Source organism: Lithobates pipiens, unplaced genomic scaffold (genome assembly GCF_037356315.1).
Source record: "Lithobates pipiens isolate NorthernLeopardFrog02 unplaced genomic scaffold, aLitPip1_a1.2 Scaffold_13, whole genome shotgun sequence".
In the NCBI taxonomy this organism is placed as follows: Eukaryota; Metazoa; Chordata; class Amphibia; order Anura; family Ranidae; genus Lithobates; species Lithobates pipiens.
The window spans coordinates 451,613,611-451,631,591 of NW_027507718.1; the positions used below are offsets into that span (position 1 = coordinate 451,613,611).

Here is a 17,981-nt window from a genome sequence, read left to right on the forward strand (position 1 = left end):
CCAGTGTGACGGGGATCATGGAGGCGCCTCTCTTCTCTTTTATACTCGGTTGTGACATGACACTACTTGTATATCAAGACATCGCTTGTATATCAAGTCAAAATTTATGATTTTGTTTGTCTTGTCTTGAATTGTTGCTTGTGTTGCAAAACGTTCTAAAACCAACTTACTCTCAAACCAAGGTTTTACTGTATTAAACATAATTCTACTTTAACCACTTGCTTACTGGGCACTTGAACCCCCTTCCTGCCCAGACCAATTTTCAGCTTTCAGTGCTGTTGCACTTTGAATGATTGCACGGTCATGCAACATTGTACCCAAATTTAATTTTTTTTTTTTTTTTTTCACACAAATATAGCTTTCTATTGGTGGTATTTAATCACTGCTGGGTTTTTTATTTTTTGCTAATAAAGACCAAAAATTTTGGAAAAAAAAAACAAATCAAACTGTTTCATAGTTTAAGTTTTGAATTATTATTTTTTTTTTCTCTCCATTGGTGTGCACTGGTAGGCGGCTCTCTCTGAGGGGCTGTTGTCCCTCTGACAGAAGCTGGTGATCGGCTCTTTCTTTACTTCACGCTGACAGCTACGGATTACCGATCTTCTGTACACATATGTCTTTGGCTGACAGCTAATCACATAAGGGGCTGGGATCGGCGATAACGGAGCTTACCACTCATGACCCCGCAATTAAGGCCTGTGCTGTGGCTGTCTTTCGGCTATAGCATGGGCAGCAAGTAGTTAAAGTGTAGCTATAGGAAAAAATATAAAGTTGGTGAACAGGCAGGATCTTTAATGCAGAAGAGACATGTCCATACAGTGAATGAGCTCCTAATCATCTGTGGGAGTGACACCATCTCAGCTCAGCCGATGAAAGTGGTCGGCAATCTGTACCCTGAAGATGCCAGCCGCTGACTTCACTGATGTGAAGGTAAGTATAGTTAGTCACTATAATCATCGGCTTCATCTAATGACCAGAAATCTGTAAATTTTCTCATTGAGGTAATGCAGAGAACTATACTGCATTTTCGCCATTAGATGGAGTTGACATTTGTAGGAAATAATCTGTTACAGAATATATGGGGAAAATTCTTCTAGGCTACGTGAAATTGTGTCATTCATCTAATGAATGTTTTATAAGTAGACCCCATGGTGTATTTCATCATGTGATTTACTAGCTGTTCTGGAATTATTGTACAAGTGAAAGGTGGTGTTTGTAGGACATAAATGCTTCACTAAGTGTCTAATGACCTAAGATGAGTTTCAGGATTAAACAAGATAATTGTAGATTTCCCTAAATCCTCTTCTGGGACAGCAAACTGAGATGATTTGCTTCTCCCTCTATAGAAAACATAAGCCAATACAGTGAAAACCCTCTTCCAACAACCCTTCCCCCGCCTCCTACCATCCCTTAGTTTTAAATTGTTTCCTAACATCCAGGAGCAGTACATCGTTTGTTGTTTATCCTGACCGGACCTGGTGTATTTCCTTTGTGTTGCCTTGGCCTTCCACCTGGTTCGGACGGTTCTCCCTATCTTTCCAGAATTGCGCTCCCCTGGCCAATAAGACCTGTCCTCCTTTTGGGGCCTATGTTATGATGTTGGGTGGCTGTCTGTGTGGAATCCTGAGGATTGCAGGATAGTGAGCACTTGTGGCCAGTCCAGGTTTGAGGACAGCTAGTACCATTAAAGTAAATATTTTGGAAATGTGTCATTAAACTGCAGCTAATGTGGCATAGCAGGCACATCCTGGAGTGTCAATATCCCATACCTTTTCCTATCGGTGACCCCGCTTTAGACTGTCGGGCCAGCCATCACAGGAGCAAGTTACACATCCGAGTCCTACAGTTTTGTGAGATCCCGGATCACTTGGCTAGAAATGGGCTTCAGTAGGGCTGCAACTAACGATTATTTTCAGAATTGTTTTGGATAATAACGTTAAAAAGTGTGATGTATAATTAATATGTAACGTTTAAAACCAAAAAAAAATAAAAAATTATTATTTCTAAATCTCTATATGCAGTGGTAAATATAAATGACCAACTATATGCTTAGGAGCAAAATCTCTAATCCACTCTGAGAATAACAAACAGAAGAGATATACTGTATATACCATTAGAGGTTGAAACTGGTAAAGATCAGACCAGTCATTGCCTGCATTCCTTTGTATACATTTCATCTGTCAGCGGGGGAATAACGATACTCATGGAAATGCTTAGTATCAGTGCAACCCTAGTTCAAAGCAAGTGAAATTTTCAAACATTCTTTCATTCAGCAAATGTACAAAGATTTTTCATATGAATATTCTCATCCAAAAAATCAATAGGTTTATGGCCAGCATAAGGCTCGGTTCACACCTGTGCAGTTTGCTTTTGATTTTTTTTCTGCTGTGCATTTAGTGACTTTTTTTTTTTTTTTTTCCAATTTGTTTCATAGTTAGTTAGGTTGAATAAAGACACCAGTCCATCCAGTTCAACCTGAGTGAGTGTCTACAATTGTCCCTTTTCCTGTACATTGCACACCCACATCGTCCCCTACCCTCAAGGAGCCCACAATCCAAGGTCCCCATTCATATACTAGGGCCAGTTTTGGACAGAAGCCAATTAACCTACCTGCATGTCTTTGGAGTGTGGGAGGAAACCAGAGTACCCGGAGGAAACCCATGCAGGCACAGGGAGAACATGCAAACTCCAGGCAGGTAGTGGCGTGGTTGGGATTTGAACCAGCGATCTTCTTACTTCTAGGTGAGAGTGCTAACCACTACACCACTGTGCTGCCCTTGCTGGGCATGTTAAAAACCACAAATCATGGCAAAAACGCACTACATGCTTTTTTGCAGCTTCTCCATTGAAGCCTTTTAAACCAAAAATGCACATGTTTGCATTTACAAAGTCTTTTTTATCCTTTCCAAATACGCAGCAGCTAAAAAACAAAGCATGGATGTGAACGTGTACCATAGAAAACTATGTTAAATGAACTGTAGTGCGATTCTGCAAAAAGCACCAAAAATGCATAGGTGTGAACCAGGCCTAAGAGTGGCGGTAGTAGTATACTGTGAAACGGTATATATATATATATATATATATATATATATATATATATATATATATATATATATATATATATATATATATATATATATATATATATATATATATATATATATATATATATATATATATATATATATATATTAATTAATATAATTTTTTTTTCTCTGGATTTACACAAAGGCACACCTTGAGCTCTGCAGCTCTCTTGGCCCTCTTATGACTCACCCCCCCCCCCCCCCCCCTTCCTGGCATACTCTCAGAGAGGGAGATGTGCATGATGAGCCTAGGCTAATAACCAGACAAACAGGATGTGGGCTGTATAAGGCTTTTACTTTTTAGGAGATTTAATAGAGGGCAACTTGGAAAAAAAAATGACAGTTCCGCTTTAAAGTAGTAATAAAAAGCGTCTTTTATATTTGGGGGGGGGCACAATACTAGTAAAGGCTTACTTTGAACGTAATTGTGATGCCTTTTATTACCTCCCACCTTCTCTGGGTTCAGATGTTGATCTTCCTGCACACAGTCTTTTATAAAGTGTTTGTTGTTTAGAAATGGTTTTGCTGACGTGTGCTGCACTGTATTTCCTGATATGTGAACAAATAATGCATTCTGTATGTAGGCCAACTAGTCAGTTAAGCAACTAATCGATTAAGAAAATAGTTTAAACTGTTTTTCATAATTATTAGTAGTTTCAGCCCTAGAATTCAGAGTGCTGCAGCATAGAATGGACAAGTGATTGGTGGGACGTTGAGTGGACACACAAGGCTGCAGAGGTGCCGGGTGCGGTAGGTGGGCAGCCACAACCTGTTCCTTCCAGACGCATTAAAAAAGTCAGTAGGGCGTTGGACTTATCCAATTTAAGCCATTTCATTTTTAAATGTGCTGTAATTCCTAATGCTCTCTTAAACCAGTTGTCTTGCCTTGCAGCTGGAAACTAAATGTAGTAGATGTAGGGTTTTTTTTTTTGCCTCTTGTATAATTACAATGGTTTAATGTCCTCTCTCTTCTTGCTTTTTATGTCCTGTAGCCTGCATACCAAAATTTGAGACAACGAGTTGACAATTTTGTATCTAACCACTTGGCAAATCACACCTGGAGCCCCCATCTGAACAAGAATCAGCTGAGGAATAATATCCGGCAGCAGGTGCTCAAGTGAGTTGTGTACAGAAAATGATATTCTACCTGTTTTTTCATTTTGCAGTTCATTTACTGCCTGTATTTTGCATTTTCAGTGTACATTATTGGTTACCATTTATGTTCGCTGATGGTCTGACTGCTGCATGATCTTTTCTTGAGTTGTAATGCAGCATGCCTGTGAGAACAGACCCTTTTCCCATTAATAACAAATAGAAAAATAGATTTGGCCAGAAAAAGTATTTTTAATCGACGTTCTTGAAGTCTAAGCAGTTGAAGAGCTTACAGTTTGACTCCCCTCACAGTTGACAAGCAATGTGGATTGCAAATCGAGAAATCCACACTCTGGAGGTAGCCTCATCCTTTCTAAAGACGGCTAACCCAGTGCTGCTATGACTTTATAGAGGCAGCAGGACACAGATGGAAGACATGCAGCTGAAATTTTATAGGTCATGTGCAGAAAGTTGCACATTTTGTACTGGTTTCAAAGATGTGTTTGGGCATGCCCAAAAATGTGTAATTTATCGTTCCTACTTGCAAGAAGTGTGCTAGGGCTGCAAGTAACGATTATTTTCATAGTCGATTAGTTGGCCGATTTTTTTTTTTTTTTTTTTTTTTTTTTTATTGTTTCGATTAATCGGTTAATAACCTTTAAAAAAAAGTGTGGTGTGTGTAATTTAGTTTGTAAAGTTTTAAAAAAATGCAACTTATTCTTAAGAGCTACAAGCAACAAGACTTCCAGCATGACTTTGGGAGGCAACTTGGACATGACTTGAGTATGAATTGCAGCGTGACTTGGGGCGACTTACAACATGACTTTAAGTCGCCCCAGGCCAGGCGACTTTGGCCATGGCCAATCACAGAATAATCAGCTTTTGGGGGGGGGGGGGGACTCCACGCCAAATTTTAAATAAAAAAACGGCATGGGTTCCCCCTCCAAGAGCATACCAGGCCCTTAGAAACCTCCTATGCCGAAAAACGGCATGGGGGGGGGGTCCCCCGAAAATCCATACCAGACCCTTATCCGAGCACGCAGCCCAGCCAGTCAGGAAAGGGTGGGGTCAAACCGATGTTCATTTTCAACCACAGTGACGGGAAAATTTGGAAATAATAGAAAACTTCTTTGTCAAAGGAATTTTCAGACAGTTTATGTGGTTTTCGGTCAGAAATGACATTTGTTTTAAAAACTCAATGTTAAAAATAAGTGAAATTCAAACCGCATTCCTTTATTCAGCAAATGTAAAAATATTTTTCATCTGAAAATTGAACCGTGTGGCCAGCATAAGGCTCGGTACACCCGTGTTAATTTTGGCAGCAAATTTTGATTTAGGCCTCATGCACACGAGACACTGTTAAACGCGTGTTCAGATGCAGTTGGACACTTTTTTTTTTTTTTTTTCAACTGCCCCTGAACTCATTCAATGTTATCCTATGTGTCCATGCACACAGTCTAATTTTTTGCCGTTTTTATGCAGTTGTGTTTTTTAACCTCGTTTTTCCAGAAGCAAAAAAAATGGGTTTAGACGCAAAAATTTCCACGTTTCAGATGACAAACGCGGCAAAGCGCAGCGCCTGTGTTTGCGTTTATAAGCGTTTTTAAAGGAACCCAATTTTTTGGACCTGAAAACTCAGAAATATGATCTGAGAATGACATTTTGTGACCCAACTTTGGGGGCCCATATCTTGGGGCCACTTATTTCCAGGAACCCCAAATTCTGTATGCAGACACTGTGGAACTAGCACTACAACATATCCAAATTTGAGGTTCCTATCACCAAGTGACCCCGAGATAGGTTATCCCAAAATCGGGTCGCAAAATGTCATGCACTTTTCTGCATCAGAGAATGACATTTTGTAACCCGACTTGTCAGGGTAGGTACGCAGCTGCACATACATGTTTGTGAAATATCCAACAGACATTCGCTGTCCCATCAACGGATGGGTCCAATATCAACGAGCTCTGACTCTGGACCTCTCACGAAATTTGCGACGACGTTGCTGTCTCATCAAGAGCAACATCAGGAACGTTTCCTGACATAAATTCAATATGGGATCCATTTCAAAATATATACCACAGAGAGGCAAATGCAAGTGTACAACTGCTCTCTATGCTTCTGATGCTCTCTCTGATCAAAATAGCAGAAATAGTTAAAAAAAACATGCTTTGGGAGCTTGGGGAGGGTCTACATGTTATCTTTATAAACATAAACACGGCATGCAAACGCACGTTTATAAGCGCGCGTTTCAGCTTTTTTTTAGCAGAGTTTTCACCTGTGTCTCGTGTGCATGAGGCCTTAGTCTTAGGTCTAAATTTTAGTTTTAGTCCAATTTTTAGTTGTCTGCAATTGTTTTAGTCTTATTTTGTCGACTAAATCTCCAGTATGTTTTAGTCTACTAAAATCGGATGGGTGTAATTCAATTGTAATGCATTAGTTAACAATTCTCTACAATTTACAAACTCTTTATATACTGCTGGAGTGAAAAATCTAATATGGTATTTATTACATTGAGGTATGAACATGCACTACAGACCAGTGTTAATTGTAAAACTAAATTGAAATTTGAGTCTTGGTCTTTTGACTTAAATGGCATTTTAGTGTTAATCCCATTTTAGTCGACTAAATTAACACTGCGGTACACACCTATGAAGTCTGCTTTTGATCTGTTTCTGCAGTGCTTTTTGCTGTGCATTTTTGAGCACATGATTTTGCTGCGATTTTAAGTTTTGTTTTTTTGCCAATTTTGTTGTTGGGGCAGATTAAAAAAACACAAATTGCTGCAAAAACGCACTACATGCCTTTCTGCGGCTTCTCCATTGAAGTATATTGAACCAAAAAAGCAGTTTTGCGTAAAAAAAAAAAAAAAAACTCCTGGAAGGGGTTCATTTTTTTTTTTTTTTTTTTTTTTTTTTCTGTAGGACTGTGAAAGTAATGTTTTACAGTAGTGATTATTTGGATTTTTTTTTTTTTTTTTTTTCCCCCTCTCCCATTGTTACTGGCCGAGTAATCAATTCATTTCATAATTGATTAGTTGTAGCTTAATCGATTTGTTGTTTCGGCCCTAAATTGTGCTATATAAGGGGTATGAACAGTTTGCAGTTTGGGACATCAGCTGACAGCGGGCTCCTTAACTGTCACAGGAGTGCAGAACGAACTGCACTCCTGTTATCCATAGAAGTATAGCCAAAGGAGCATTGCCTGTACTTCTCCTTTTTAAAACTCTGAAAGGGACATTACGTGTCCTCATTTATCATTATTTATGTGTCCTCATTTATCAGAAATATTTCTCCTGACCCCCACCATAGAAACCACAGAAAAGGAATGTCATGATATCCACAAGGTAAAGAGCCTCCAAGTTGTATATTTTCACTACTATGGATAAATGGGTTAATTTTAGCCCCAGGAGAATATCCAGGCAGATCATATATTTTGGGACAGTTCCTACTTGCATAGGTTAACTTGTACAGCATTCCTGATAGCAGCACCCAATGAAGACAGAGTAGGAAATCTCTCTACTTCAGACTGACATTCACTCAGCAATGCATTTATCAAGGATGAGGGTTTGTGAGAGAAGTACTAAAACATGGTGTGTGTGTATGTATATATCACCAATACTACATCACCAATCTTGTCTCCATATATCGCCCAAATTGTCCCCTCCTGTCTTCTCAAGACCTCCTACTCTCAAGCTCTCTCATCTCCTCCTCCCACACTTGTCTCCAGGATTTCTCCAGAGCCTCTCCAATCCTCTGGAACTCGCTACCTCCACCGGTCCGGCTATCCCCTACTCTTGCTACCTTCAGGCGATCCCTGAAAACTCATCTATTCAGGGAAGCCTATCGCGTCTCAAACTAATCTCCTACCACTTCCATCAGCTCATTCCCGACAGTTATAACCTTTTGTACAACCTACCCCACCCTATTAGATTGCAAGCTCTTTGGAGCAGGGCCCTCTTAATCCTCTTGTATTGTCTCCCTTTTTATATTGTAAAGCGCTGCGTAAATTGCTGGCGCTATATAAATCCTGAATAATAATAAAATAATATTATAACTTATATTAAAACATTTTTTTTTTTTTCAGTACCCTGTTGGCCCATCCCACCAGCTATGTTCTGTCTTCATTGCATAGAGAAGGGCAGATATCAGTGGTAACATCACTGAATCCAAAATGGGGTAAAAGTGCATGCTCCTTTCCCGCAGGTGCAGTGCGTTTTGAGCCATACAAAATTAATAGCTCAAATCTCACTGCAAAGAATCGTGTTAATATGAACTGGAATACAGTGGTTCCTATCCGAATTGCATGTGGTTCCCCTACCACAATAGTAGTATTCCACCAAATGATCAACTAAGGAAAATCCCAGACAGTAGCTCAAAATAAAAATGTCCATATAAAACCTCTAAGTATTTTATTCAAATTTCATTCAAATGAAATACACACATTAGTTTGGTACTGCTGCTTGGGCTAGAGTTTCTGCATACCGCAGCCACTCTCCTCTCACTCCACTGTGTGCAACTGACAGGTCTCAGCGCTCCACCCATATTTATGTTAGTCATAATCTGAAAACTGTTTGTTTTGTGTCATTTTACCATCATTGCTGCGACATACAGAATATATGTGTATCTTATTTTTATATTTTTCTTCAGGTCTGGAATGCTTGAAGCAGGTATTGACCGCATTATATCCCAGGTGGTGGATCCAAAGATAAACCACACGTTTAGACCTCAAGTGGAAAAAGTTGTACAAGATTTTCTGGCTACGCTACATAACAAGGAAGATGCCAGTGCAAATCATGAGCAGACTGAAGAGAAGTTTGAATCGTTGGTTTCTAACACTGGTAACACTAGTACTTTATTTTTCATTCATTTACAGGCAGTCCACCTTTACATAAACAAATGCACCAACATTGAATTTATACAAATGGGCATGTATTACATTTTTTTTTTTTTCATTCAAGCCTGCAGAGCATTTTTAAGTGTGATCCGTGCACCATGGGTGCAGTGCAGACCTCTGCATTGATTCATTTTAGCCACAGATCCTTATACAGGCAGGGGAAATAAACAATGGACTAAAGTGCAGTAACATCACAGCCCTGCTAACCAGAGGCAGGCAATCCCTGTTGGTGGATGATGTGATGGTGTGTGCTGTTTAGATAATGGAAGGGGGACTGTGTGAGATTTGGGAATGGGGTATATTTATTTATTACAGATACTTGTATAGCACCTTCAATTTATGCAGCACTTTACACATAGCATATTCACATCAGTCCCTGCCCGCAAGGAGCTTACAATCTAAGGTCCCTAACTCCCATACATACACATACTAGGGCCAATTTAGACAGGATCCGATTTCCCTACCAGCATGTCTTTGGAGTGTGGGAGGAAACTGGAGTACCTGGAGGAAACCCTTGCGGGCGCAAGGAGCACATGCAAACTCCACGCTGGTAGTGTCGTGGTTGGGATACAATCATACAAAAAAAGAGCTGTGCTAAATGTATCACTGCACACTAATTCAACCAAAAATATATAAATGTGCTGCAAAAAATCAAAATAAATGTAAACCATGACAATATAGTATAAAGTGAATTATCAAATCCTTATTAGTGTAATATATGCTATTTTGATAATACAGATATAAAAAAAAAATCACAAACTTATTAAATCATTTCACTTTAACTGTTTAAGAGAAGTCCACACAAAATGGCGATCACGTGCAATAGTGTAAAATAACATATAAAAGAAATATTAATAAAAATCGCAGTAAACATATGTTAATTGGTTTGCGCAAAAGTTAGTGTCTACAAAATAGGGGATAGATATATCAAACTTTAAATTTTTTTAAATTTATTTTTTAAACTAGTAATGGCGGCGATCTGCGATTTGTATCGTGACTACGACATTATGGCGGACAGATCGGACACTTGTCGCTATTTTGGGACCATTCACATATATACAGTGATCAGTGTGATTAAAATGCACCGATTACTGTGTAAATGTGACTGGCAGGGAAGGGGTTATCCACTAGGGGCGCTGCAGGGGTTAAGTGTGTCCTAGGGAGTGATTCTAACTGGAATGGGCTACGTGTGACACGACACTGATCACCGATCCCGATCACAGGGAGCTGTGATCAGTGTCCTGTCGCTAGGAAGAATGGGGAAATGCTTGTTTACATCAGCATTTCCCCATTCTTCCTTGAGTCCGCGGGACCCGCGATCACACAGAGCTTGCTGTGGGGCACGCACCCATAATTCCGCATCTTAAAGGGCAACATACAGGTACGCTAATATGCCTGTACAGGCCCTTCTGCTGACGTATATCAACATGAGCCAGTCAGCAAGGGGTTAATCAGTGTTGGCTAAATCTAATTTGCATACTTATCAAACCATTAACCCTGTACACTTCTTTTTTTTTTTTTTTATGTATTTTTCTATTTCATATATAGGTTTTTATGCAGACTAAACTGTTTTATTTTATGTAAAGGCTTTAACCTGCATGTGATTACTATGTCAGAGCTGATCTAGTCATCACATGATGGGGACCACTCTGGTTCCTGATTGTCACTGATGGATTGTACTCACTGATAATCGGGATTCATGTCCACCAGCCATGCAAAGTGCCAGGCTGTCATGGGGGGTTGTTTGTAAACGTTTTTCCAACTTGGAAGGTGCAAAAGCTATAAGAATACTTTTTAAATGCTTATCCAGTTTTGAGTTTCAGTTGTTATATGCATGGAAGTATTGCGACAAATCCTGATTCTTCTGTGTTCTTTCCCAAAAGGTTCCATCTCTACAGTTGGACCTAGCACGAGTGTAGCGAATGATGCCATGTCTATTTTGGAAGCCATAAGTTCCCTAAATCAAGAAGCTACAGCTGCCCGGGCCCTAACAGAAAATGCAAACCATAAAAATGCAGAAAAGGTGTCCAGAAGACTTGCACAGCAGAATGTAGATATGCCACTGGAGAAAGAACGTCCTTCAGAAGAGACCCAGGACAATGAAAAACCTGTCCCTGAAATCCCCAGTGACAGTGTTGAGCAGCTTGTTAAGCAGGAAGATGCAACTGACATTTTACCACCTGTGGAAGAAAATAAAAATGTAGTCAGTGAAATCATTGGCTCTTCTCAAAGCAAAGACATTGTGAATGATATTGATGAGCAACGACCTAAAGCAGCTGAGAAAGCAGAGAAAAAAAATGAGGTAGTTGAAAAAGTTGAAAAGAAGGATGACAAAAAAGAAACCAAGACAGAGAAGAATGAACATGTAAGAAAGACTGATGAGGCCACAAAACAGAAGGAGGAAAAATCTGTGAAGGAAAAAGAGGGTGATGCAGAATCTGTAAAATACATAATTGAAAAGAGCAGCAGTAAGCCGAAGCCTATTGAGCCGCTGAAAGAAGGTATGTGTCTGTAGGTCACACTCCTTTCCTTAGTATATTATGAAGATGTCTCAGAAACGAAAAGAGCATGCTAAAAACCATCCAAGCTTACTTGTAAAAAAAGTGAGTGCTGGCCAGCTGTGCATGCTTTATCCTCCTTCCCCGCCCCCCCCCCTTTTATAAAAAAAAAAAAAAACTCAGCTTTATAGGCCATCCTCATTAACGGCTTTCCGTCTGGTCTATAGCAAAATGACATCCTCAACGGGCCGCTCCTATGTGCCCCTGGTGGTCCCTCGGACACACCACATCATCGATCTCGGTAAGAAGCCTATGATGTAGGCTCTTTACCATATGATCAGCTACGTCCAGTCACAGCTGATCAGTGTAAATAGGCAATGCCAGTTATCGGCTCTCCTCTCCTCACACAAACCATGCGTGAGAAGAGCCAATAAGTGGCTTTCTTCACAGAGGCGATGTGCCCATCAGTGCTTCACATCAGTAGTACCTCCTCTTCAGTGCCGTCTCATCGTTGTAGCCTATCAGCGAAGGAGAAAAATTACTTATTTGCAAGATTTTATAACCGAAGGTAAGAGTTCTTCTCCCTTGCCATCGAAGAGGTGTGCGGGGGCTGGTGGCTTTGTTACATGTTACCCTGAATATGGGGGTAACATGTTACAAAAGGTGAACTTATCCTTTAACCACTTCAGATCCGCGCTATTGCCAAATGACAGCATTAGCGCGGACCTACATTTCCAGGACTACGTCTATTGACGTCGTCCTGGTTACGAGCGGCCTGCGCGCCCCCTGAGGGGCGCGCGCGGCGCGCTCTGTGATCGGCGAGTCCGTGAGACTCGCCTGATCACCGATCCGTGTAAGGGGTCGATCCCGACCCCTTATCACGTGATCAGCTGTCAGCCAATGACAGCTGATCATGTGATAGAACGGAGCCGGTAATCGGCTATTATTCCTCCTCGCGCTGACAGCGCGAGGAGAGAAAAAAAAAGCCGATCACCGGCGGCCGTGATCGGGACATCAGTCCCGATCACGGCCATCAATACAAGGGACCACCTGCCACCTGCCTGTGCCCACCTGCCTCCCGCAGTGCCATCCTGAAGTAAAATAAAAGAAAAAGTGCCCCCTGTCAGTGCCCATAGTGCCCACAGTGCCACCCCACAGTGCCACCCACAGTGCCACCCAATCTGCCTCAAAGGTGCTGCACCCCAGTGCCGCCCATCAGTGCCCAGCAGTGCCGCCCATCAGTGCCCAGCAGTGCCACCTATCAGTGCCACCTATCAGTGCCCATCAGTCCCATCTATCTGTGGTACCTATCAGTGCCCATCCGTGCCACCCATCCGTGCCACTTATCCATGCCACCCATCTTTGCCCATCGGTGCCGCCTTATCTGTGCCCATCGGTGCCGCCTTATCTGTGCCTATTAGTGCCGCCTTAACTATGCCTATCAGTGCCCACCAGTGCAGCCCATCAGTGCCCACCAATGCAGCCTATCAGTGCCGCCTAATCAGCGCACTTCAATGAAGGAGAAAAATGACCCGTTTGCAAAATTTTATAACAAACTATTAAAACATGATTTTTTTTTTTTTTGCATCTTTTTTTGTTTGTTTAGCAAAAAATAAAACTCCGAGCTGTAACTAAATACCACCAAAAGAAAGCTCTATTTGTGGGAAAAAAATGATAAAAATTTCATTTGGGTACAGTGTTGTATGCCCGCGCAATTGTCACTCAAAGTGCATCAGCGCTGAAAGCTGAAAATTGGTCTGGGACTGAGGGGGGTTTAAGTGCCCAGTAAGCAAGTGGTTAAAAAAGGAGGCTGATGGTGTGTGTGTTTCTCTATGATTTAAAAAAATAAATAACTTGCATAGGTGGATGCAGCATTGGTCCCCCAGTGCCTCTAACACTGAGAACCGAGCAGAGCTGTTCGCTCAGTTCTCGCAGCTCCATGAGCAGAGAGCTCCTGAGGGATCTGGTGTATCTCAACTCTGTGGCTGTAATGACACGGTGCCTGGATTGACTTCTGTGACGTCAACAGAGAGCAGTCTTCAGCCCACGCTCTGTTAAATACGGGTCGCAGGAGTACAAAACGGACTGCCCTCCTATGGTCCACAGAAGTACAGCCAACCAAGCTTTGGCTGTATTTCTCCTTTTATGATTCCATTGACTTTCCTCAGGAAGTCAGGGAATTGACTCAAAGCGCTAATAAACCCAAAACCAAAAATGTAATATATTGCAGCTTTCCAACCAATAATTTGTTGTGGTGGCTGCATTTGTTTTCTAATTCTCCCCCTCCCCCTTTCTGTTTTCACTGGGTGATCTGTCAAGGGGCACAGCAGACAGCAGCATTGTCAGTCTGGGGGGTGGGAAGTGATGTATTGGCAGATTTAGATACACTAGACAAAATGAAGCCAAACTCCAGCTAACACTTTTTAACCGTTACAGCAACAATTTTTCTGAAAAATAAAAATAAAGATATTTCATAAATAAAAACTGACAATTGTAATTCTAACTGCAGGACGGAAGTGGATCTCCGTCATGATTCGTCACAAAAAAATTGTGGAGTTGGGGGTGTTTTAAACTAAACTAGGACCTGTCCAATCTGGTGCAGTTTGCTTCTAAAACTACACCGAGTAATTGGAAATCTCCTACTCCTAATGTGTGGGTAAGGTCAGGGCTCTGTTCTGGAATCGGACACAGAATAGTATAAGGAAACAGACCAAAAGGTAGCGGCAATGCTCAATAATATAAGACTGCAAACAAATGCATTTTAAAATATAACAACCTGGAATGAGTCTCAAGGTTGAGCTACAAATCCATAAAATTCTGAAAGAATTTTGTGTAATTACAGATTTGCTGCTGTAATTTACAGAGATATGTCTGCTTATTAATGGCGTTTGTCTCTCAGAAACCAGCACTTTGGCTATTCTGAATTCAACACACTCCACTAAAAAGCAGTACCTTTCAGTGCACACCACTGCAACACAGCGGTATTTGCTGACTTAATGGAAAACAAGGCAAATTGCCTAGTCTGCGCATTTGGGGTTGTGTTGGGCCAAGCTTTCAGTGTAGCCCAAAAGATTTTGTAAATGGACCTTAAAAAGTTGGTGTGTGTGTGTGTGTGTATATGTATGTAGTTTTGTTTAAAGAATACCAGTCAGGCCTATTAATGGTTTTTCCCATATTGTTTTTTTTGTTGCAGAATGCCCATCTATTGATTCAGACCTGGATACTCTGTCAGATGTGACGGTTAGTTCAGTCCACACCAGTGACCTGTCCTCATTTGAAGAAGAGAGTGATGATGAAGATGAGGCTGTGTCAGACAGCACAGAAGAGGGTGAAATTACTTCTGATGGTAGGTCTAGAGCTGATTCTCATTTCTGATAAAATAACAGCAGCTTAATTCTGTCTGGGTGTTTTTTTTTTTTTTTTTTTATGTAAAGTGGAGCTTATGCTTTCTCTTCACTACAGTATGTGATTTTATTTTTTTAGTATGACTTTGGGGGTGTAGTGGAAAATTGGGGCATTACTGTACATCTAGTTCCTTTTTATGGCTTACTATGCAAGTTTAATTTGATGCTAAAAATCATGCTTCTATTTTCATCTTTTTTTACTTTTTGGGTTGTTAAAAAAAATAAAAAATAGTTTATTGAATTAATAAGTATGTTTTCTCTCATTTTGTGACCATGTTTGGTGATACCTGTATTAATCCTTTTTGTTTTACTTCAGATGAAGAGAAAGCAGCTACTCAAAATAAAGCTGGTGAAGCGGGTGAAACCAAGGCAAAGGGCACTCGGCACTCCTATGTGCACAAACCCTACCTGTATTCTAAGTACTACAGTGACTCTGATGATGAGCTGACTGTGGAGCAGCGCAGACAGTCTGTGGTAGGGTTATGCTTCTTTTAACGCACAGGCTGCCAGGAATCTATTTTCCCATGCTAGTAAAGGAACGTCAGTTTTGGTTATTGGCAAATGTAATGGAAAGATACGAAAAGGGCTGAGTCTGCAGATTGTAAAAGTGGATTAAAGCAAAGCCTTGTGCACACTTCAGCTGACCCCTCTTTTTTTTTTTTTTTTTTTTTTTTTTCTGCATCTAAACTCCCCTGAATTTTAGCCTTTGTGTTGATGCACATATAGGCCTTTACAAGAGTTTAGCAGCAGGAGAGTTTATAGACTGGGGGGACTGGCTGAAAAAAAAGCATAAAAGTGCCTAAGAGCTAGGAGTGATTAGCGATTGAGATTATTATTCATTTCAATGGCCAGTATAATTTTAATATAGGCTTGATGCGCCTAAACACGTTTTGAAAAAAATGTCACTTAGGTTCATTATATATATATATATATATATATATATATATATATATATATATATATATATATATATATATATATATATATATATATATTATATAAAAAAAAAATTCTGCTATTCTCCTCCCTGGAGAAAAACATTTAGATGAAGCCTAAGGCCCCTTTTACACGGGCGCCTCCGTGCAGCGAATTCTGCTCGTTCAGCTTGGGAGTTCCGCTGATCCCTGCTGAGCAGGCAGATGACAGGTCCTATCCACTCCACTGTGCAGAACGGACACAGTCCCACTCTAAGGAGAAATGGGATGGAAACGGGACCGCCTGTCCGTTTCCATCCACTCCGCCAGGCGGGTAGAAAATAGGACCACCAGCTGTCTGTTTTTTGCAGGATAGGTGGGTGTCGTATATGCGCCCACTGACATCTATCGCTCCATAGAGGAGATTGCAAGGTTTGATCAGCTCCCCCTGAAAACCTCACAGGCGGACCTGATCGGACAGCTGTGTGAAAGGCTTAAGCTTTGCTAAGAGAAACCTGAGGAATGCCATTTCTTCTTGGTCTCAAATGCTAGTTTCCTTACTGTCACATTTTACCTTCTTGTGTCCATTCTTTGCGTCACCTACCTGGAACAGATAGGCAAATAAGATGAATGGCTTTACTGATCTATATATTTGTGTTGCTGCAATGCACATGTGAAGTGGCCTTAAAACTGAACAAATGCTTAAAATACCTCACGAATCACTTTGTTTCAGTGGTCACATGACCTCAAAGCTGCTGCCTCTTCAGCTAGGGGGGGGGGGGCTGCATGACGAAGCAAATCTACTCTTGGGATGGCACAACTTGGTGTGCATTTATGATATGGTGGTAACTTACCTCAACTCAGTTCTGGTCAATTCTTAGAGAAAAAAACATTTCCTCGCACAGCCTGTTTATCACCTTCCCGTCTGGCCTGTGGCAGAATGTCGGCCAGGTGGTGGCTTTACTGTTATGAGTGGACATCCTATGACTATGCATACTAGTCCATTAAGACCTAAATTGCCCAGCGAACTTTTTTTCCTCTTCTTTTTTTTTTTTTTTTGTGTATTTTATTTATTTTAATTGCCGTTTACTACCGCTTTAATGAACAAAAGGCAACCTATCTCACAGTTCAGTAAACATCTGTTGGCACACAGGTATCAATATAGTGGTGTATAAGAACACCCCAGGATTTGGCATTTACCACCTTCAGTCTGTATGATCCCATCTTTATAGCATGCAGCCCAACCGTACCTGGAGTACCGGAAAGGCATTATGAACTAAGGGGAAGATTGGGCTGTACAGTTTGTTTTATTTTATTTTTTCTTGTATGCTATATTTGACAGGTTGGCGTGGCTTTAACTTGAATTTACTTCTTGCAGGCCAAGGAAAAGGAGGAAAGACTTTTAAGGCGGCAAGTAAAACGAGAGCGATTGGAAGAAAAGCGCAAACAAAAAGCAGCGGAAAAAGCCAAGGCCTTGAAAATGAAGAATCAAGGTAGGGTATCTGGATGAAAGGGTTTGAACAAGATAACTGGTTCTGTCTAGAAAAATACAGGGGTTGGACAAAAATATGGAAACGCCAGGTAAAAGGGCAAAATAGTTACCCAATATGGTGTTGGACTGCCTTTGGAATCCAAAGACCTCCTGAATTCTCCTGGTAATGAAGCAATATGTAGTGGATATAAAATAAATCTACACACTCCTGTTAAAATGTCAGGTTTCTGTGATGTAAAAAAAAAAAATCAAAGGGAAATCATTTTAAACCTTTTCCCTACCTTTAACGAAACTGTACAACTGAAAAACAAACTGAAATCTTTTAGGAAGGGGAAGTAAAAATAAAATGCTAAAATGTGGTTGCAGAAGTGTGCACACCTCTTATAACTGGGGATGTAACTGTTCAGAATTAAGCAATCGCCTTCAAACTCATGTTTAAATAGTAGTCAGTACCCACCTGTCATCATCTTAAAGTTCCTCTGATTAACCTCAAAGGTCAGCTGTTCTAGTAGGTTTTTCCTGACATTCTCAGTTGCATCCTATAGCAAAAGCCATGGTCTGCAGAGGGCTTCCAAAGCATTAGAAGAATCTCGTTGTTA

At 40.7% G+C, this 17,981-nt stretch overlaps 1 protein-coding gene across 1 annotated transcript in view; it reads left to right on the forward strand.

Annotated features, from left to right (window-relative positions):
• BOD1L1 (biorientation of chromosomes in cell division 1 like 1) overlaps positions 1-17,981 on the forward strand; it is a 63,514-nt gene that overhangs the window by 3,122 nt on the left and 42,411 nt on the right. Inside the window, exons 2-7 of the mRNA XM_077477772.1 lie at positions 4,079-4,203; positions 8,828-9,018; positions 10,958-11,575; positions 14,766-14,918; positions 15,293-15,450; positions 17,269-17,383. Coding sequence (XP_077333898.1) covers positions 4,079-4,203; positions 8,828-9,018; positions 10,958-11,575; positions 14,766-14,918; positions 15,293-15,450; positions 17,269-17,383 — 1,360 coding nt within the window. The remainder of the gene's footprint in view (positions 1-4,078; positions 4,204-8,827; positions 9,019-10,957; positions 11,576-14,765; positions 14,919-15,292; positions 15,451-17,268; positions 17,384-17,981) is intronic.